The following is a 22,093-nucleotide window of genomic DNA, read 5'->3' on the forward strand; positions in this document are numbered from 1 at the left end:
ATTTAACATAATTTCAAAAATATTTTCATAATTAGCCTCTTTTTGATATCTTCAATAGCAACCGAGATAAATTCGGTCAACAGTAGAGGAAAAGTTTCGAAACATGAGTTTTTCCTTAAACTGTAGGCTTTCCCAATTTTCCTCAAACAGTGAGCAATTCAAATTTTATATCATTGTGTTAACCATCTCTTTAGCTTCCAAATGCAACAAAAAACAATTCTCTAGCTTTATTTTGAGTGATGCGCCTTTAAAGAAAAAACAACTAGACGCTGTGGGAAACGAGGAGACGCAGACAATCGCCCTCTCTCGCTTCTCTGCGTCTCTCACTGAATTTCAAAGGCTCATAACTCGCTTTAAAATTGAGCTAGAGAACTTTTGAAAACACAGATTTGTGTCAAATTTTGAGGAATCTGATAAATTCAAAAAAGATTCACAAGAATTAAAACTTTTCAAAGTTTCAAATTTTACTTTTCGAAAGTTTCCTAATTCCCCCTTCATTCATTCTATCCTGTTCAGTGTTCTTCAATCATTAAACTTCAAGTTTTCATACTCTTATCAGTGTCAAACGAGAATAACTTTTTTTTGACGCCAACCCAAAATGACATTTTTCCGAATTTTTTTCGAGTTCTTGATCTTTTGCGATCAAAAGAAATGTTTGAAATTTCAAACATGTCTGCGCTTTCAAAACTTTTCTAGCGCTATTCTAAGCCGAGTTATAAGCCTTGGAAGTTTTAGGAGAGACGCAGACAAGCATAGCACTCTAGCTTCTCTGCGTCTCTCCGAAACTTCAAAAGCTCATAACTCGTCTTGGAGTAGAGCTAGAAAAGTTTTGAAAACGCAGAATTGTAGAGAATTCTACGCTCTATCTATTGCTTTTTTTTAAATTTTGAAAATACAAAGAATATTCAATTTTCCAGCCATGCTTCTCCGGTGCGTCTGTCTCTCGGTTGCCCTCGTCCTTGCCGTTCAATCATTCGTCGTGCCAGTTGCCCAATTGGACAACTGCGCCGCACCAAACGGAACCGATAAACAAATGCATTGGTGGCAATGCAACAGTGGACCAGTGCAATTCTTGAATGCCACTCCATATGACTCAACTGGAACCAGTACGAGTACCCAATCCATTTGAGCAAACCAATCGTCGTCAAGACTCAAATCATTAATCCAAAGAACACCTATGTCAAGCCAGCCCTTCGTAACACTGTCAACTTGTGGAAGTACGGAGGATGGGCTGGATGCACCTGGTCCTCAATTCCAACTCTTGGACTTTTGTAAGTTTTGGATTTTGTAATTTTCTGAAAAAGCTAAAAATTTGCTAAAAAATGAGCCAAAAATTATTAAAAACGGAGCATTTTGAGCAGAGTTGTTGAAGTTGGTTGAGCGAGAGAGTATGAGAAATGAGGAGACGCACACAACTCTAGCTTCTCTGCGTCTCTTCAAGACTTTAAAGGCTCATAACTCGGCTTAGAATAATGCTAGAAAGTTCTAGTAAAAACCAATCGAGCTGAAATTTTTTGCTCAACGTTTCTAGACTACATTCTTCCAGGATAACATTATTCTAAAGCTTCAACATTCGACATTTTTGAAAACTTCTTTGCAAGTTTTTGTGCAAGCTTAGATAAGCTAGTTCTGAGCTTCAAAATGCGCCTAAAATCAACTAGCTCTATTTTGAATCAAGTTAGGTATGCGCCTTTGAAATTAAACGACGTCAGGCACTATGAAAAAGGAGGAGACGCAGACAAGCAGTCCCTCTGCTTCTCTGCGTCTCTTCAAGCTTTAATCCATCATAACTCGCTTCAAAATAACGCTACAAAGTTCTACTAAAAACCAGTCGACCTCAAATTTTTTGCTTGTTCTTATCATCAACATTTCAAAATTTCAGAAAGGATCTCTCCGCCTGCGACCATGGAGTTCCATGCCCAGTGAGGCCAGGAAACCAAGAGCTCGACGTCGTCATCGATTTCACACAATTCGAGCAGATCATTTCGCTTTTGAAGGATAATCAGCCATATCAATTGGAGTACATGCTTCATGATAACACATCTGGAGACGATGCCTGTATGATGGTCCAAGCGTGGGCGTTCCTTCAGTAAATGGAAGATTCCGGAAGATTCCTGAAGTTGTGCTTTAATTGCTATATTTTTTTCCTTGTTTTCTTGCATTATAACACGGGGTAATTAAATCTGACACACTAATAAAAATTTTTGTACATAACTTTTAGATTTTTTTCAATGTACATACACAAGAAAATGTTGCCAAACTTTCACAAATTTGATGATAAGCTAACAGAAACCACTAGGCATCAAACATTCAGAACTGTCATCCAGAGAACAAAAGACGCAGAAAATACAGAAAAATTGCTGAAAAATGAGCTAAAAATAATTGAATATGGAGCATTTTGAGCAGAGATACGCTTTGGAAGAGCGAGGGAGTAGCAGAATGGAGGAGACGCAGACAAATCTAGCTTCTCTGCGTCTCTCCTAAAACTTTAAAGGCTCATAACTCGGCTTAGAGAAATTCTAGAAAGTTCTAGAGAAAACCAAAATGTCTAAAATTGTATGGCAGATTTTATTAATATAAATTCGTTCTGGAAAGCAAAATTTTGAAATTTCAAAATTTGAATTTTGACCTTTTAGAGAAACGCTATGAGGTACTATGAAAAGGGGTGAGACGCAGACAACAAGACGACTCTAGTCTCTCTGAAACTTCAAAGGCTTATAACTCGGCTTAGAATGGTGCTGGAGAAGTTTTAAAAACGAAGAAATGGACAGAATTTTATGCACAATCTTTCTATGAAAACCCCATTGATAAAATCTGATTTTAAACTCTCAAAACATATGAAAATTCCGATCATGCTGTTTGCCCTATATTCAGCTTCAAAGTGCATTAAAAATCAACTCTACAGCTGTATTTTGAAGCAAGTTATGATCATTTAAAGAAAACACAACGAGACACCATGGAGAAGAAGGAGACGCAGGCAAGCAGAGCACTCTAGCTTCTCTGCGTCTCTCCGAAACTTCAAAGCCTTGTAACTCGGCTTGGAATAGAGCTAGAAAAGTTTTGAAAACACAGAAATGCTTGGAATGTCAAGCCAAATTTTTTCGCCACATAAATTTTCAAATTACCAAAATTCTCGAATTTGGTAATTTTTTGTGCCAATACTGCATTTCTTTGATTAGGCTTGTTCAGTGCTTCAAAATGCGCCTAAAATTAACTCCCTACGCTTAGTTTGAAGCGAGTTATGCGCCTTTAAAGTTTCGAAGAGACGCAGAGAAACGAGAGCGCTCTGCTTATCTGCGTCTCCTCTTTTCCCTTTAAAGGCGCATAACTTGGCTTAAAATAGACGTAGGAATTTCATTTTGGGCTCATTCTGATGCTGAAAACAAGGCCAATCTGAAAAACATAAAACCCAATAAGTTTGAATATTCCTCAAAGTTTATAACTCTTTAAATGTTTGATTTTTTTACAATTCCGGAATACAACACCCGGTACAGTTCCTCCCAAACTGTTTAGCACCGTTTTTTATGTCCCCCAATAAAAAAAACGTGGTTTTTCTGAAATTTTCAGCCATGTGCTCTTTTCCTTATCACCACTGATAATTTGATTACTTCTGCTCTTCTTCTTCTTTTCCTGTTGCAAGAAAACCTTCATTTTCGCTTTTTGAAAATTATTCCCTGCTCAAAATATCGGTTTAAAGGCGCCTACAGTAACCCCCTGTATTTCCAGAGGATGCTCTCTCGTTGTCTGTGTCTCCTCTCCTTGGTTGCTCTCTCGTCGGCATGTGACACGTGGCCGAATAGTACCGAAACGAAGGTTACCTGGTGGCAATGTTCCAGTGGGCCGGTTATGGTCACTAATGTGAATCCAACGGATAAGAAGGGTATGCAAATGCGCCCTACTGGACTTTTGGGTTTAAAGGCGCATAACTCGCTTTGAAGAAGGCGTGGAGAGTTAATTTTAGGCTCATTTTGAAGCACATAACAAGCGTGATCAAAATGACATTTTCAAATTTTTATAGAAAGTTTTTGAAAATAAAAACGTACTTCAAAAATTTCCAAAAGTATCAAATTTTATATTCACTCGATTGCCCTTGTTTTCATAATCAAAATGCGCTCTAAATCAACGCTGTAGCTCTATTTTGAAGCAAGTTATGCGCCTTTAAAGAACACACCATTAGACACTACGAGAAAAGAGGAGACGCAGGCAAGCATGGCACTCTAGCTTCTCTGCGTCTCTCCGAAACTTTGAAGGCACAAAGCTCGCTTCAAAATAGAGCTAGTGAACTGATTTTAAGCGAATTTTGAAGTTCAAAACAAGCCTCATCAAATAAATGGAATCTGTGAATTCTATCAAATTTTTTTGAAATTCGAAACTTTCTTATTCTGGAAACTACTGTTCTGAAAAGATTTCCCTTAAAATCTCAAACATTTCTGCGTTTTCAAAACTTTTCTAGCTCTATTCTAAGCCAAGTTATAGGCGTTTGAAGTTTTGGGGAGACGCAGAGAAGCTAGAGGCGTCTCGTTTCTCTGTGTCTCCTCCTTTCCTGTAGTGTCTAGTGCTGTTTCCTTCAAAGGCGCGTAACTCGCTTCAAAATAGAGCTAGAGAGTTGATTTTAGGCGCATTTTCAAGCTCAGGTCTAGCTCAATCTTGTTCGATTTTTAAAATTTGAAGATTCTCAAAATAATAAATTTCGGAGCTCTAGAGTTTCGTCGTTTTGACAAGATTCCTTCTCAGAGTGTAAAGCTAAAAATTTCAGCTCGAGTCGTCTTTTCAAATTCGTTCTAGCTTCATTTTGAAGCGAGTTATGAGCCTTTGAAGTTTTGGAGAGACGCAGAGAAGCTAGTGTGCTCTGATTGTCTGCGTCTCTTCCTTTCTCCTTATGTCTCCTGGCGTATCGTTTAAAGGCGCATAACTCGCTTCTAAATATAGCTAGAAAACTGATTCCAAGTGTGTTTGGAAGCTCAGAACTAGTTTAACAAAACCCTAACCTGAAAATCACAAAATTCCAATTTTTGAAGTTTCAGAAAATCATTTTTCCAGAAGGTACTTGTCTTAATATTGTCTAGCATCAAATTTTAGACATTTTGGTTTTCTCTAGAAGTTTCTAGCACTATTCTAAGCCGAGTTATAAGCCTTTAAAGTTTCCGGAGAGACGCAGAGAAACGAGACACTCTAGCTAGAGTGCTCTGCGTCTCCTCCTTTCCCACACTCTCTCGCTCCTCCAATTTCAACGACGCGTATCTCCGCTCAAAATGCTCCGTTTTCCATGATTTTCGGCTCATTTTTCAGCGAATTCTCTCCATTTTCAGAATATCCATATTTTTAGGTACCTACGAATACCCAATCCGTCTTACCGAACCTCTTCTCATCGCCACCACCATCAACGACCCAAAATCCACGTATTCCAGCCCTGGATTGAAGCAAACTATCAAGGTTTGGAGTTGGAACCCAAATACTTGTGGATGGACAAGCGTACCAACTTTTGGATTACTGTAAGTCTACAGTAGTCCACCTCAAACCTCAATTTTCGTCCATTTTTCGTCGTTTCTCGCCTATTCAAAAAAACTCAAATATTCTACAGTAATCCTCTGAAAACTACAGTAACCCATTAATTTTTCAAGGAACAACATCGACGCGTGCTCCAACGGTGTCCCGTGCCCAATTAAGCCAGGAAACAACCAAGTCGTCAATTTGGAGCTGGACTTCTCCGACACTCCAGCTATCATCAATTTGTTGAAGGTTTGCGCGCGGTGGAGCGCGTTATTGATTTGGCGGGAATTTGAAAATTTGAAAAAAAAAATGATAAATTTTGATTTTTTGAGCCGGAAATTCAAATTTTTGGTATCAAAATTTGAGACTTTCCGGCTAGAATTTCAGAATTTTGGCAGAAAAAAAATCTTATTTTTTTTTTTTCGAAAATTGATTTGGCGGGAATTTGAAATTTCGAATAAAAAATTTGAGCCGAAAAAACCGAAATTTCGGGATCAGAATTTTGATTTTTTTAAATTAAAATTCCAAGATTTTCAGACTCAAAATTTCAGAATTTTTAGCCCCAAGTTCAAAATTTCTGACCCAAAAATCAATATTTTTTTTTTCAGAACGACAAGCCCTACCAACTCGAGTACCTGCTCCACGATGACGTCACCAAGGAGGACTTGTGTGTCATTTTCCAGGCCAGAGCTCTTACTCATTCTTAATTTTTTGAACTTTTTAAATTTAAAATAAAGGATTTTTCAGAGATTTTTGGGTTCGAAAATTAACACATTTTTGGTGGTAGATTCAGAGATTTTTAGATTAAAATTTCAGATTTTTTGAAGATTTTGAAGATTTTTAGGTCTGATTCAGAGATTTCTGGACATTTCAGAAATTTTTTGCGTGGTTTTAGGCTCAAAAATAGCTTTAATATATCATTTTTTTAACTTAAAAAGAACCGTAAAAAACCACAAAATTAATTAAACGAACAGGGAAATTGATGTATAATGGGGGGTCAAAAAAGCAACCGAGAAATTCAAATTTACGGGGGTTGAAAAACGCCAAAAAAGGGGCTAATTAAGAAGCCAATTGAAGCTGTTTGTAGACTTGTTTCCGGTATTCCTCGAGTCCTCCCTCCAGTGTCGTCACCATTCGATCCTTGACCACCCACAGCTCCTTACAGACCAATTCAATCAATTGCTCGTCGTGAGAAACGAGAACGACGCCTCCGTTGAACGAATTCAACGCTTTTCCCAGGGCTTCGACGGTTTCGACGTCCAAGTGATTCGTCGGTTCGTCGAGAATCAGGTAGTTGGGTCTGCAAAACTGAGGTATGTGAATTGAGTCACCAGTGGTTTCTGGAGAAAATTGCCCAAATCGGTTTAAAGTGCTTCAAAATCTGCTTGAAATAGTCAAAAATGGGCGTAAATTGGCCTGAAATGGTCCAAAAAATAGCTTAAAATGGTCTAAAATTTGTCAAAAATGGTGCAAAAGTATTCTGAAATGATCCTAAATCGGCCAAAAATTGCTCAAAATCAACATTTGAAGCTGTGGTTTTTATGAGATAAATACGGGATTTTCAGATAGAATATTCAGATTTTCTGGTCTAAAACATTGAGATTTCAGAGCTCAAAATATAGATTTCTAGGTCCAAAACTCGAATTTTCGGCCTTAAAAGAAATTTTTGGTTCAAAATGTACATTTTTTAGCCTCGAAATTCAGAATTTCTGGCTCGAAATTTGACATTTTTCGGTCAAAAATTCATATGTTTAGCTTGAAATTCGCGATTTTTAGATCGGAATTTCAGAATTTTTGGCTTGAAATTTTAGATTTTTTGGTCCAAAATTCAAATTTTTACGTCGAATTTTGTGATTTTTATGCTGGAATCTCCGTTGGAATTTCTAATCTCTCGAAAATTGAGATTTTTCGAGTCAACATTTTGTCTTTCAGGGCGGAATTTCAGATTTTTCGGTGTGAAATTTAGAAAATCTTCCTATTAGATCATTTTTGACTGATTTGGGACCATTTTTGGCTAACTTTGGGGAATTTTCGGCTCGTTCTGGATCATTTCAGGATACTTTTTGGCCATTTTTGACAAATTCTAGACCATTTTAAGCTATTTTTGGACCAATTTAGGCCAATTTAAGCCCACTTTGGACAATTTTTAGCTGATTTTGAATCATTTTTTGCTGATTTTGGACCACTCTTTGATCATTTTTGACATCAATCTTCCGTCCAAAAACTTACGCCATGAGTGCCAAATTCGCGAAAGCCAATCTGGACTTCTGTCCTCCAGACAACGTCTCCACACTCTGCAGAGCCATATCACCAGCCAAACCGAAACGTCCCAGGGCTGCTCGATAGTCCTCCTGGGTCTTTCCCGGATGATTCTTCATGAGAACCTCAATGGCCGACGTCTCCATATCCAGTTGATCGACGTGATGCTGAGTGAAGTAGGCAATTCGAATACGACGATTCACATTTCGGAGACCGACAGTCGGTTGGAGGTCGTCTAGGAGGAGCTTCAGAAGCGTCGTTTTACCAGCACCGTTCTCTCCGACAATACAGATTCTCGAGTTGGCATGAGTTCCCAAATTCAGCTTTCGGAACAGATATGGGGAATCGTCGTTGTAGCGGAAGGAAACCTCGTCCAGTTGGAGAACGGGGTTATTCAGAATTTCACATTCTGGGAACTTGAAGTGGATGTCCGATTCCAATTCGACTGGAAGTAGCACTGGTCTGAAAATATCACGATTTTTGAGATTTTCAAGATTTGTTGGTTTAAAAAAGTCGAATTTCAGCCGAAATCCCATCAGCTGAATGCAATTTTTGAGATTTTTCATTTAGAAACATGATTTTTTGATAAATAAGCAATACTATGTCAAAAAATGCTGAAATCGGCACTACAGAGTTAATGACTCAATTAAAGCCAGCAAAACGCTTCTGAGCTCAAAAAAGCTAGAATTGCCACGTTTAGGCTAAAGCAGTTCGTTTTCAGCTCAAAATCACCAATTTCAGAGTTAAAATCACAAATCATAGGCTAAAAATCACTAATTTTTAGTTTAAAAACCCCTGATTTAAACTGAAAATTACTGAATTTTAGGCTGAAAATCACTAATTTTCAGCTCAAAATTACTGAAATTTAGGTTAAAAACCCCCTGATTTTAAGCTGAAAATTACTGAGTTTTACGCTGAAAATTACTAATTTTCAGCTAAAAATTACTGACATTTAGGTTAAAAATCCCTAATTTTGAGCTGAAAAGTGCTTTTAGGTCGAAAATTCCCTATTTTAGGCTGTAAACTACCAAATTTGCGGCTAAAAATCACCAAATTTAAGCAAAAATCACAAGTTTTCAGAACTAAACATTAGTTAATTTCAGACTGAAAATCACCAAATTTCAGGCTGAAAATCACTAATTTTTAGGCTGAAAATTACCAAATTCTAGGTCGAATATTGCCAATTTTGTGGCTGAAATTAGGGTTAATGTCACGAATTTAAGGCTGAAAATTATCAACTTAACCTTGAAAATCATCATTTTTAGGCTGAAAACCTCTATTTTAATGCTGTGAAGTATCACATTTTAGCTCCAGGCTGAAAATCACTAATTTCAGAGCTGCTAACAATCAGCAGTTTTTTGCCAAAAATTAGCAACTTTTGAGCTGGAAATGAGCCAAAAAATCACTTTTTCCGCTCACAATTCCACTATTTCCTTCATTTTTAGTGGCTCTTAACTATTTTTCAGCGGCTATCCACCCAAAAAAAAAGACTCACAACTTCTCCAACATCTTAATTCTCGACTGAACCATCGGCGCTCGCTTGGCATTATAGCGGAACTTGTCAATGAATTCCTGAGTGTGCTGTCTGAGTGATTGCTGCGCCTCGTACTCTCTTTGCTGTTGTGTCAGCTTCTCCTTCATCGTCTTCTCAAACTGATCGTAGTTTCCTTTATAATGATCCAGTCTTCTCGTGTGCAAATGCACAATATCCGTACAAATCTCATTCAGGAATTTACGATCGTGAGAGACGGTGAGAATTGTTCCTTCCCATCCTTGTAAATGTCCTTCCAACCAGTAAACTGCTCTCATATCTAACATGTTCGTCGGTTCGTCAAGCAATAGAAGATCAGGTTTAACGAATAGAGCTCTGGCAAGAGCCACACGCATTCTCCATCCTCCTGAGAACTCCTTCGTCGGTCGTTTCTGCTCATCTGGAGTGAATCCAAGACCGTAGAGGAGGGAAGAAGCACGGGCGGGCGCTTTGTCCAGTTGAAGGGCTTCCATTTCGACGTAGAGCTTCGATAACTCATCATTCCATTTGGTTTTTTCAGCGTCGGTGATACTGTCCTTGTTGAGGCGGGACTGAAAAAAAAATTTGGTTGAAAATTTTCAAAATCTTGAGATCTCAAGATTTGTGAATGTGTAATTTCCAAAATCTCAGAATCACAGAGTTTCGAAATGCCAGAAATTTCAGAATTTTGAGTACTGGATATCCAGAATTCAGTATCTCGAATTTTCAGAAATTTGAGTGTCAATTTAATTGGGATTTCAAGTGTTTCAGAATTCCAGAATCTCGAAATTTCCGATTCTGTAACTTTCAAAACCTTAGAATCACAGAATTTCAGAATCTCAAAAGCTTCGACGTTCAGAATATCAAATTTCAGAGTTTCAGAATCTGAGAATTTCAGAACCTTAGAATCTAACATTTTCAGATATTCAGTATCTCAGAATTTCAGAACGTCACAAACCGGACTTTTAGAATATCTAGTTTTCAGAAATTCGAATTTTGAATTTTGAAATTTGGGATTTTAGAATCTTATGTATCAGATGTTTGGATTCAGGAATTTCAGATTCTTAGAAGTTGAGAATACTAGAATCTCAAAATCTTAGAATCTTAGAGTTTCAGAATCTCAGGATTCCAAAGATCCAGCTTTCCGTAAACCAGAATTCCCAGAATCTTATACTTTCAAAATTTCAGTCGTTTAGAATCTCAGAATTTAGGATTTACAGAACTCCAGAAATGCTGACTTTCATAATCTTTTAATCTCAAAATTCCAAAATTCAGAATTCCAGAATCGAAGCTTTCCCGAATTTTGGATTTCGGAACTCCAGAATTCTAGCAATTCAGAATCTTCAGTTTCAGAATTTCAGAATCTCCAATTTTCGAAATTCCGAATTTTGAAATTTCACATGTCAGAATTTCAGAACTTCAGAACTCCAAATCTTCAGAAATTCAGAATCTAAGATTTTCAGACTTTTGAATTTCCGAATCTCAAAATATCATGATTTCCAATTTTCAGAATTTCAAATTTTCTAAATCTTAGAAATTCAATATTAGACAATTTTAACCCAATTTTCCTCATTTTCAGTTGATTTTAAGCTATTTTTCACGATTTTTACATCCTTTTTAGTGATTCAGAGTCCATTTTCGGCTATTTTAAGCCAGTTTTCATCATTTTTTCCTGATTTTCAGCGTATTTTAGCTATTTTAAGCCAATTTTCTATGATTTTTTTCATCTTTTTTCGTCATTTTCACTCAATATTCGGCTATTTTGAACCGATTTTCAGGGATTTTTCATTCATTTTCAGCCTATTTTAAGCTAATTACAGGAAATTTTACGCCTTTTTTCCATTCTCTCATCCTCAGGAAGCTCCTCACGGTGAGAGCCTCTTACCTGCAACGTCTTCTCCCGATCAATCAGAGTCTGTCTCTTGGTATCTGACATCAACACGGCATCCAACACCAGCGTATCATCTCCCTCAACCTCCTGCTCCACAGACAACATTGAAATCCCCGACGGGATTTTCAGCTGTTTACTGGAGATCATTTTGAGCAGTGTCGTTTTTCCAATTCCATTTCTTCCCACCAATCCATATCTTCTACCGTAAGCCATCGTAACATCCGCACATGATAGCAACTGCTTGGTTCCAATTGAAATATCCACACTTTCCAACTTAATATCCTTCGCATTGGCTCCTCGTGCTCCTGAATCCCTAATCGGTGCCTGCGACGCCGTTGCCGATGGCTCATTCTTCTTTTTCTTCCTCTCGACAGGAGCATCAGCTCTAGCTTCCGCCTTCGCTGCTGCTCGATCCTCCGCCTTCGCCAGCTTTTTCTTATCAACGATAGTCGGTGTGTCTCTAGTTTGAACCTTCCAAATACTCGATAAAGCATCGAAATTCTGGTCGACAGCGGCCATATCCACAGTTTGTTCGAGTCGTTTTGTGGTTGCTTCTTGTTGTTTCACCACTTTTGGAAGATTATCACCGTGGAGGAGCTTCAGAAGCTGTTGACACGCGTTTTGGGCGCCTACTTCGCACAGATTCTCGACGGAGGCTTGGAGATGTTCGCCGACGGCGTCCATGACTTCGTCCAGAGACGTGATCTCATCGGAATTCTCCTTGAGGATTGCGGAGACGTAGTCCTGAAGAAAATAGTGGTTTTTTTTGAGTTGAAAAATTTTTTGAGGTGAAATTTCGATTATTGCGTTTTCCTGGGTTTTAAAATAGCAAAAATACCAATTTGGTGCTTGAAATCATCATTTTAAGGGCTGAAAATTACCAATTTTGAGCCGAAAATCACCAATTTTAGAGCTTAAAACCACTAATTTTGAGCTGAAAATCACCAACCTTAGGGTATGAGCTATCTATTTTAGGCTTAAAATGTCATTTATTCGGCAATTTAGACTCAAAATTATGAAATTTTTGGTTGAAAATCATGAATTTTAGACGAAAAATCACCAATTTAACGGCAAAGAATACCAATTTTAAGCTGAAAGATCACCAATTTTTAAGCTAAAAATCATCAATTTTATGTTGAAAATCATCAATTTTTGGGCTAAAATCGTCAGTTTTAGAACTGAAAACGAACTACTATTTTAAGCTGAAAATCATCAATTTCCGGCTAAAAATCCCCTTTTTTAGACTAATAATTACTAATTTAAGGCAAAAATCGTCAATTATAGGGCTAAAAATGGCCAATTTCACTGATTTTTGAAGGGAAATTTCGATTTTTTGAGAGCTTCTAGGTCAAAAATTAGCCTTTCATGCTGAAAAATCAGGTTTTAAACATTGAATTTTCAGTTATTTTCGGTCGCCAAAAATGCAAACTTTTAGAGCCGAAAAAGTGCTTTCTAAAGTCAAATTTCATGATTTCTGGGCTGAAAATTAGGTTTCAAAGCTGAAAATTGAACTTAAAATGATGATTTTCCAGTTTTTTAGGCCGGAAATTGTTTTTTAAAGAAAATTTTTACTAGATAGGATTTTTGCTGATTTTACATCACTTTTAGCGATTTTCGGTTGATTTCAGCAAATTTCAGGCGATTTTTACTTAGTTTCGGTTCTTTCTTAGTGTGCTTTTATCTATTTTTATCTATTATTCTTTTATCTATTTAGTCACTTTTCCTCTTCCACACCTTGATCTCAATTGGAAGCGTTGGAAAAGTGGCTGTCAAATAGCCAGGAATCGCTTCGACGTTCGCCATTGCTTCTCTAGTTGTTCACGAAGAATTCGTTACCTAAAAAACAAAAAAAATGGGAATTTCCTTCTTTTTCTCTAATTCTCTCTAAGAGAGAGACTCTCTTACCCAGCCAGATAAAGAAATGAAAGACGATAAAAACCGGAATGAGACTTGGAATCAGCAGCAGATAATACGTCTGATCAGATATCACAGAAGCGGTTAGCTCGTCCACCAAGCGCGATTCCTCTAGCATACACAGAGAGGCCTAAAAATCCCAATTTTTCGGGGTCAAATTTATTGATATTGGTTTTGCGACATGGAGAAAAAATCGGCAATTTTTTTAATATTAAAAACTTTGAAATTCCCTTTGATTTAATTTAGAAATCGTTGAAAAATCCTGAAAAAATGGAAAAATATTATTGAAAAACGAGTTTTGCGCCAAGGGATCTGGAAATGCGTCAGTATCCATCTTGGCGCGTTTCGCAAATTCTCTTTTTTTTGGTTTTTTGTTGCGAAACCGGATTTTTTCAGACAATTTTCAGCCAAATTTCGCAATTTTCTAGCTGAATTTTTTGAAAAATTAGGTGGCGAAACACTTAAAACTCATTTTCCACCATAAATTCCCTCATTTCCACGATTTCCGGCGCCAATTTCTGTCAACCATCCGCCACGGTGCGCGCGTTGCGTGCCGCGTCGCGTTCTCTTCCCATTTTCAGTGCGTTCCAGTTGATTGTGTCGATCGTTCTCTGTGCGCAGGGTCTCTCTGCACAGTTTCCACCTGGTTTATATTAATTTTTTCCCAATTTTTCTCCTTTTTTCCCGAATTTTAGGCCAAAAAATTATATTTAAATAATTTTTTTCAGCTACCCTCAGCCAAAATGAGCGACGATTTGAGCGCATTTTTCGCCAAGAAAAAGGACAAAAAGAAGAAGACGGCCGTCAAAATCGAGGAAGTCGGTCAGGCGCTGGAGCGAAGAGCCAAGCGACAAGAGGAATATGAGCATGAGCCAGAAGAACAGGTTGAGAAGCGAGGACAAGAGGAAGAGAAGGCTCAGAGTCAAACTGAGGAGAGCGAATGGATCGAGTATGGAGAGAGTCAGGGAAGGTGAGCCAAAAAGTCTATTTTCGACTCTAAAAACTAATTTTTGACCTGTAAAAGTTATAAAAATCGGGTTTTTCGGCATCTTTAGTGCCCCAAAAGCTACTCGATTTGCTTGAAATCGGACCAGATTGAGTCTATGTCGACGAGTGTTGAAAATTCGATTTTTGGTCAGAAAATTTTCAATTTTGAGCTTAAAACCGCCATTTTCGGGCTGAAAAATGTCAATTTTGTGCTGAAAATCACCAATATTAAACTAGAAATAGCTAATTTTAGTGCTGGAAATCGTCAATTTCTAGCCCAAAATCGTTAATTTTAGCCTGAAGATCGTCAATTTCAGGGCTAAAAATCACTAGTTTAGAGCTGAAAATTGTCAATTTTAGGCTAAAAACCGCCGAATTTGAAAATACACCAATTTTTTAAGGTTTAAAGCTGAAAATTGGGTTAAAACCGCCGATTTTTCCATAATTCTAGCCAAAAATTCAGAAATTGCTCCTAAATGCTCTGAATACCAATTTTTCACTTGTAAAACTTGAAAATTTGCCGTTTCTGACGCGTTTTGAGCCAAAATCTTCACTCAATATCAAATATCCACCTCCTAAAATGTACTATTTTCAGACTCGAAGGACTCAGAATCAAGGATATGGGTCTTGAAAGTGAGCAAGATCAAGTTAACGTCGAGGAACACGAAGATCGTGAGGCCCACGAAACAAAGACCTGGGGACAAGTGAGCTCTGAAAAGAAGGCGTCCGAGGAGACTGAACAGGCAGTGACAATCTCTGATAAGGCAATGGCTGCTGCTTATAAGCCACCAGCACTCAGAAAAACGACGGGAGGAGTTTATCGACCACGTGGACCAGCTGCTAACTTCGATATGAGCAGTGATGCGGCGTTCCCGTCGTTGGCGGATGCTAGTAAAATTGAAAAAGTCAAGAAGGAGGAAGGAAAAGGCGCCGGTGGATGGGTGAAGGCTGGAAGTGGAATGAGTAGCAACACTGGACCATCGTCAAGCGGACCACCAAGAGCCTATACTACGATTTCGGGAAGTGGACGTGAGAGTGCTCTCGCTGCTGCCAAGGTAAGCGATAATGAGATTTTTTGATTCTTAAACCTCTAATAGCAGGGCCTACTGTCGATCCCATATATCTCGATTTCTATGCAAGATAACAAATTACGGCTAACTGATAAAGTGTTTGTGATATTATGATAAACGCTTTATCAATTGGCCACTTTTTGATATCTTTTACAGGAACCTAGATACATTTTCTCAAAGTTTGCAATTCGGGTGCCCTTCTATTAGAGGTATTAGAGAAAAAATGAACTTTTTTTTGTTTCGATGTTCCAGACTTCCCAGTCTCGCTTCTGGAGCTAGATTTGTACTGACTAGTGAGAATAGTTGAAAATATCGGAAATTGCAGATAAAAATGCCAAAAATTGACATTTTTCTAGTTAAAAATCGAGATTTTCAGACTGAAATTACAAAAAAGCTGTAATTTCTTTCAAAAAAAAACAGAAAAATTCAATTTTTTCAAAGTTAAAATCTCCGAAAAACGAGTATTTTGAGCTGAAAATCATAGTTTCACCCCGAAAAAAAGTGGGCGGAGCCTCTTTCGAATTTCCAAAATTGGCCAAAAATTGTGACCAAAAGATTTTTGAAGATAATTTTGCCGGAGCCTATCTGTACCCCTAAATAGTGGGCGGAGCCAGTCAGATCTTCAGAAAATGGGCGGAGTCGAAAAATTCAAAAACAAGCAATCAAAAGGGGGTGGAGCCTCATTGGAATTTTCAACATGACCTCAAAACATCCTCAAAAACGAGCTAAATTCGTCAAAAGTAGGCGGAGCTTCTTCCCACGTAGCGGAGCCTAAAATGACCTAAAACAGGCAAAACTAGCCAAAAAATCCTGCTAAAGCCTTCAAAAATTTTCAGAGCATGCTCAGCTCGACTGGACCAGCTCCAACACGTTCGGAGCCAGCTGCTACTCCATCTGCTGCTCCAGCTTCGAATCTAGGAGCACCAAAAAGTGGATCGTACGTTCCACCGCATTTGAGGAAGACACAGGCCTAATTGATTCAAAAATTCCTTCTTTTTTTTTTCGAGCACTCTGTGTTACCCGCTTTCTTGGTTAGTAGTGTTTCTTTTTTTTCTATCTATAAGTACGTCCCCCTTATCAACTTGTTTTGTCTCTTTTTTCCCTATCATTTTTTGGTCCCCGTTTTTCACATTTTTTGTGCTCAAAAAATCGACAATTTTCTATAGATTGAAATCGAGAAATCCCGAGATTTTTCACCAATTTTTTTGAGGCAAAAACAGCAATTTGACCCTCAAAAATTATCGGAAAAAATCGCCGATTTTCAAGGTCATTTCCCCCGTTTTTTGTCGATTTTTTCTACGGTTTTTCTATGAAGCCCCGCCCCCTTTTTCCCTTTTCTCTATGGTTTTTTCTGCCCCTTCTGTCACCCGTTTCCCCTTTCTTTGGTTTCTTCTTTTTTTTGTCTGGATATAAATTTTTAAGCATTCCCCCCTAAAAATTGGCCAATTTTTGAAAATTTCCTGTGTCAAAAATCCCTGGAAAAATTGTATTTTATTCGACCAAAAACCCAGAAAATCACAACTAATTATTACTGATACATGTCCTCCTCGCTGGTGACGTTTTCGCTGAAAATTGTGAAAAAGTTTAGTCGAAAAAATCTGGAAAATCTAAATTTTTAAAAAAGTGAAAAATTACAATAAAATCTTAATTTTTCTGAAAAATCTTATAATTTTCGAAAAAAATCTGAAAAATTAAATTCCCAAAAAACTCGAATTTTCACAAAAAAACTCAAAAAAATTTGAGATTTTCAATGTTTTTTTTTTTAATCTGAAACTTTCAAAAAAAAATCTGAAAATCGCAAAAAATCTTAAAGTTTATAAATTTTCAGATTTTTTGAATTTTTGAGATTTTAAGATTTTCTGAAATTTCAAGATTTCTGAAATTTCCGCCCCCCCCCCCCACCTTCTAAGCACGACTCTTCAATTCAATGAGCAATGGATGATCAGCACCAAGAATCTCATGATACAGCCCACTTTCGACGTCTTCCACCATCTCTTTTGCGCGCAAATATCTGAAAAGGGGCGTGGCTTAAATTTTGTGAAAATTCGAAAATTTCAAAAAGAAGCTCCGCCCACTTTCAAGGGGGCGTGGCTGAAAATTCTGAATGGATCCGTTTGAAGTGGTGGCCGGAGTCTTCTTTAAACATTTCTATTGAATAGCCAAAAGTGGGCGGAGCTTAGCCCTTAAAAGGGGCGGAGCCTAACGATATTACTGGAACGTGGGCGGAGCTTATTTGCGCTGTCGGAAAAATTCATGGAAGTTTCTAGAAAGCGCTCTGAGACAAGTGGGCGGAGGCTGACGAGAAAGGGCGGGGCCTATGACGAAATAGGATTTATTACGGTTCGAAGTGGGCGGAGCTTATTTTAGATATCCTTGAGATAGGTCAAAAATGATCCCATTTCGCTAGATGTTTTTTTGAAAAAAAAATGGGCGGAGCCAATTTATACTTTGTGGGCGTGGCCTATTTTTAAGGGGGGCCGAGGCTTTTGGGATCCTAAAACAGACCAAAAGTTACCCAATTCTCTGAATTTTTCTTTTGAGAAGGGGCGGAGTCTAGAAGGTGTGGGCGGAGCTTATGGGGACGTGGCTTACGTGTCGACATAGACGCGTCCATGTGGTCCAAGACTTGAGTAGGTCGTCAACATGACTGATGACGTGGCAAGAAGATCCGCGCGCCACGAGCGGAGCAGGTAGATGTAAGCGTGGCGAATCGAGCCGTCCGTGGAGAGTTTGATCTGCAAACAAGCTACAGTAATCCTAGAACAAGCTACAGTAACCCATGATGAGTTCTACAGTAATCCTGAACTCTTCCCTACGATAACCCTAGAACTGGGGCTACAGTAGTCTTGAGGATCCTGAACCTACAGTAATCCTGGCATTCACAGTAGTTGTATATCCAAAACTACAGTAATCCAATTGAAAACTACAGTAACCCAGCTTTCGAAACCTATCTACAGTAATCCTGAACCTTTTCTACAGTATCCCTAGAACGAGCCACAGGAGTCCTGAAGTCCCAAAAAGCTACAATAATCCTTATCACGTGGCATCTACAGTAGCTATATCCCCAACTACAGTAATCCAATAGTCGGCTACAGTAACTAACTCATGAGCAATTCTACAGTAATCTTGAATTATTGCTACAGTATCCCTATAACGCGCTACAGTAGTCCTAAAGTTGCGAAAAATAGAGTAATCCTTGTCACGTGGAATCTACAGTAACCCTTTTCCAGTAAACATCCCATCCCAAACTATAGTAATCTTTAGCTATTTCAAGTCTACAGTAACCCTGAAGCTTCCCTACAGTATGCCTATCAAAAACTACAGTAGCCCTGTCTCGTTCCTACAGTAATCCAACAGTCAACTACAGTTATTAACTCATGAGCAATTCTACAGTAATCCCCTACTCACAGTAGCCCTACCTTTTCTTGTAGTTCCCATAAACCAAACTACCAAACTACAGTAATCTCTAGGATTTGAAATCTACTGTATTCCATCAATTTTTCAAATGCTGAGCAATGCTACAGTAATCCTTTTTTCTTTTTCCCCAAATATATAAAAATAAAGTGGTCCTCATTTTCTGTCTTCTTCTTCTTCTTCCTCGTGTTCTCTTTCTCTGCGCCTCTCACTCTCTCTGCGTCTCTCACTCTCTCTCTCCCTTTTCTCCTTTCTTCTCGATCTTTCCACGGCGAGAGAGTACGCCGAGACGAGAGACGCAGGCACATTTGCCTTTCCTTCTATTCTTCAGTTCTTCACGTTGTTCCTCCTGCTTTTTTCGATTTTTCTGGGTTTTTAACTGGCTGATTTTTAACTGATAAATGATAAAGAGAGAGAGAGAGAGAGAGGCGCAGAGAAAGAGAGAAAAGAGACAACTGGTGTATTGGTCAGTTTCTCTGTCGTGCGTTGGACGTTTTTCGTCGAAATTTGAGATTTTTTATTTATTTTTGAAAATTGGATTTTTTTTTCTAGAAAATTCTCAAAAAATATCAATTTTCAGACGATTTCTTCTCTATTTTTTGCTGAAATTCTGAAAAAAAATTCCAATTTCGAATTTTTTTTCTTATTTTCCGAATTTTTTAATTATTAGAATTTAAATAAATTCCAAATTTGGTCCCTCGAAAAATGCATTGTCCAAGGAACTGTCCCAAAATTATTGGAAATTTCCCATTTTTCTCAAAAATTCGAACTGCCGTTTTCTTTTTGTTCAATGGAGCGCTAACTTCAAGCTCAATTATCTCGGTTCCTATGAGATATATCAAAATTTTGTTAACAGATAAAATGTTTCTGACAAGATGAACAATCTTTTATCAGTTGACAGATTTTTGATATCTGTTACAGTAACCGAGATAAATGAGCTCAAAAAGCACGCTTCCAATACGTCCACTTTGAGCTCAATTATCTCGGTTCCTATAAGAGATATCAGAAATTTGTCAATTGATAAAAGATTGCTCATTTTATGATAAACTGTTTATCAGTTGATAGAATTTTGATATCTTTTATAGGAGCCGAGATAATTGAGCTCAAAGAAAACATCACACGAAAATTGGCAATTTTCACTGCTAACCATATTTTCTAGACCTAATCTCATAATCGCTACAATTTTATTTCGGCTCAAAATGGCCGTTTTTTCGAACTCTGAATTTTTGCGCTTAAAGTTGCCTGATTGCACATCGAAATTTCCAGAATCTAGGTATTGCGAACCAATTTGTCAATTTTTAGTCTAAGAATGGTCATTTTAAGCCCAAAAGAGATGATTTGTCGATCACAAAACCATATACATTATGTTCCCATTGAAAATCAATGCAGCTGACATCCTCTTTTTTTTGTCATTTTGGAAAAAAAAAGAAAAAGCGGTTTTATTGGTTTGTTTGCTTCCTAGTTCCCCTCCTGCCAACCCAGCCCAGCAGTCCAAAAATCAAACACATGTGCGTTTTCTTCTTCCAGTCACGTTCTCAATGCCAGAGAGAGAGTAGTATCGGTATCAGCTGTTGTTGATTGGTTTTGATCCCAATTTCTCTATCGCTAAATTCTACCGTAGTCTAATAGTCTACCGTAGAACAATCTAAGCACCCAAGTTACAGTAACCCCTAAAGCATTGGCTTACTACGGTGTTTTGACGTTAAAGCGCATTTACATGATGGGGAGAGAGAGAGAGAGAGTGAGAGGCGCAGAGAAAGAGAGGGAGAGAAAGAGAACACGAAAAAGAAGAAGACAGAAAATGGGGACCACTTTATTTTCATATATTTGGGGAAAATGGAAAATTATAGGGTTTTGAAGAAAAAAAGGATTACTGTAGCATTGCTCAGCATTTGAAAAATTGATGGAATACAGTAGATTTCAAGTCCTAGAGATTACTGTAGTTTGGTAGTTTGGTTTATGGGAACTACAAGAAAAGGTAGGGCTACTGTGAGTAGGGGATTACTGTAGAATTGCTCATGAGTTAATAACTGTAGTTGACTGTTGGATTACTGTAGGAACGAGACAGAGCTACTGTAGTTTTTGATAGGCATACTGTAGGAAAGCTTCAGGGTTACTGTAGACTTGAAGTAGCTAAAGATTACTATAGTTGGGGATGGAAGTGAGAGAGAGAGAGAGAGAAGCAGAAAGTGAGATGACATGGATTAATTGCTCTATCGCCTGGTGTCTGCCTGTCTATGCGCCCTATTGTCGTTTCGTTGAGACTGCTGCTCCTCAGTTTTGACGGGAAAAGACGGAGAAGAATGACCTTTGGCTGCTCCAGCGGAGCCCAAGGAACCAAAATGACAGGAGGGGAGGAGATGAAAAATAGTGATGAGATTGGAGTAAAACGGATAGAATTGATCTATTTAATAGGCTCTTCTACCAAAACTAATTTCTAGGTTCTGAAGCGATTTTTGGGGGAATTTTTTGAGCAATTATAGGGGTCTAAAATCCACCAAAGATGGTCCGAAAAAAAGAAAAAAATTTCGATTTTCCGTTTGAAAATGCCGAAAAAGTTAGGCCACGATGTTGATTGGAGATTTTTTTGACAGAAATTCGTAAAATCACGAAAAACGGCTATCAAATTCGAAATCAGCGTCAAAAATGGGCCTAGACTGACTTTTCTAGAACTTTCTAGCTCAATTTCCAGATTTTTTGGGTTACTGTAGCGCCAAAAGTACGCAGACACACCAAACCCAAGATCTTACGAAACGTTCGCTGAAAATCACTATTTTAAAGGAGGTTACAGTAGTTTTCGTTCCAGGACCATTTAGCATGAGCAAGAGTCTGAATACAATAAAATTTTGTTATTTTCAGTGAGTTTTTTTTTTTTTAATTTTCCAAATTTTGGTTTTTTTTAATTTTTCCATTTCACTCCTCACCTCGATTTCCTTCCGATCATATAGCGTTGGATAGGCCTCCAGCTCGTCCAAGATCTCTAATTTCTTGGCATCCACCTCGTAGAGTTCGCCTTCGATGTTCTGGAAAAATTGAATTGAAGTTCCTGGAAGGTTCTAGAGAATTACAAAATTTTCATTCGTTTTTCGTGTTGATTTTCAGACATTTTAGTCATATTTTAAAGCTATTTTCGACTAATTTTTCTCGAAATTTTCCAAATATTTCCATTTTTTAAAATTGAGTTTTTGGTCATTTTAATGAAATTTTAGGTCAAAATTCATTGATTTTTTATGATTTTCAGTCAATTTTTAATCGATTTTTGCCGATTTTTTTCGAATTTTAATGCAATTTTCATTGATTTTCAGATTTTTCTAGCTATTTAAGCCGATTTTTGTCTTATTTCAGTCAATTTTTTACCGATTTTTCGTATTTTTTCTCATTTTCCCCAAATTTCAGATAATTGCAGTCAATCTTCTCCCGATTTTTTTTCGTTTTTTTTTCTGATTTTTGAGAATTTTCAGTCATTTTTTTCTCGAAAATTTTGAATTTTTAACCAATTTTCATATCAATTTTTATAGATTTTCCAGCCGTTTTCAGTCAAATTTCTGTTCACCGATT

General features: G+C 37.7%; 6 protein-coding genes across 6 annotated transcripts; 4 read left to right on the forward strand and 2 right to left on the reverse strand.

Moving 5' to 3' along the window:
• Window positions 1-919: 919 nt before the first annotated feature.
• Window positions 920-2,093, forward strand: CBG21098 (the record flags this gene model as incomplete). The annotated part of the gene is made up of 3 exons (XM_045243534.1): window positions 920-1,106; window positions 1,190-1,271; window positions 1,883-2,093. The coding sequence occupies 3 exons, from the start codon at window positions 920-922 to the stop codon at window positions 2,091-2,093; spliced, it is 480 nt and encodes a 159-aa protein (XP_045097258.1).
• A 1,636-nt stretch (window positions 2,094-3,729) lies between these two features.
• CBG21099 lies at window positions 3,730-6,197 on the forward strand (the record flags this gene model as incomplete). Its single annotated transcript, XM_002642678.1, has 4 exons — window positions 3,730-3,880; window positions 5,327-5,492; window positions 5,622-5,739; window positions 6,099-6,197. 4 exons carry the CDS (start codon window positions 3,730-3,732, stop codon window positions 6,195-6,197), a joined length of 534 nt encoding a protein of 177 aa, XP_002642724.1.
• Window positions 6,198-6,549: 352 nt separating this feature from the next.
• Window positions 6,550-12,953, reverse strand: Cbr-abcf-3 (the record flags this gene model as incomplete). The annotated part of the gene is made up of 5 exons (XM_002642679.1): window positions 6,550-6,790; window positions 7,720-8,211; window positions 9,245-9,831; window positions 11,145-11,894; window positions 12,885-12,953. The coding sequence occupies 5 exons, from the start codon at window positions 12,951-12,953 to the stop codon at window positions 6,550-6,552; spliced, it is 2,139 nt and encodes a 712-aa protein (XP_002642725.1).
• An 854-nt stretch (window positions 12,954-13,807) lies between these two features.
• Window positions 13,808-16,095, forward strand: CBG21101 (the record flags this gene model as incomplete). The annotated part of the gene is made up of 3 exons (XM_045243535.1): window positions 13,808-14,034; window positions 14,647-15,106; window positions 15,922-16,095. The coding sequence occupies 3 exons, from the start codon at window positions 13,808-13,810 to the stop codon at window positions 16,093-16,095; spliced, it is 861 nt and encodes a 286-aa protein (XP_045097257.1).
• A 1,614-nt stretch (window positions 16,096-17,709) lies between these two features.
• CBG21102 lies at window positions 17,710-22,000 on the reverse strand (the record flags this gene model as incomplete). The annotated part of the gene is made up of 3 exons (XM_002642681.1): window positions 17,710-17,856; window positions 21,460-21,558; window positions 21,893-22,000. 3 exons carry the CDS (start codon window positions 21,998-22,000, stop codon window positions 17,710-17,712), a joined length of 354 nt encoding a protein of 117 aa, XP_002642727.1.
• Window positions 20,691-20,819, forward strand: CBG26075 (the record flags this gene model as incomplete). Its single annotated transcript, XM_045243536.1, has 1 exon — window positions 20,691-20,819. The coding sequence occupies one exon, from the start codon at window positions 20,691-20,693 to the stop codon at window positions 20,817-20,819; it is 129 nt and encodes a 42-aa protein (XP_045100396.1).
• Window positions 22,001-22,093: the final 93 nt, after the last annotated feature.

This window comes from Caenorhabditis briggsae (assembly GCF_000004555.2).
Source record: "Caenorhabditis briggsae complete genome, chrIII, whole genome shotgun sequence".
NCBI classification, from domain to species: Eukaryota; Metazoa; Nematoda; class Chromadorea; order Rhabditida; family Rhabditidae; genus Caenorhabditis; species Caenorhabditis briggsae.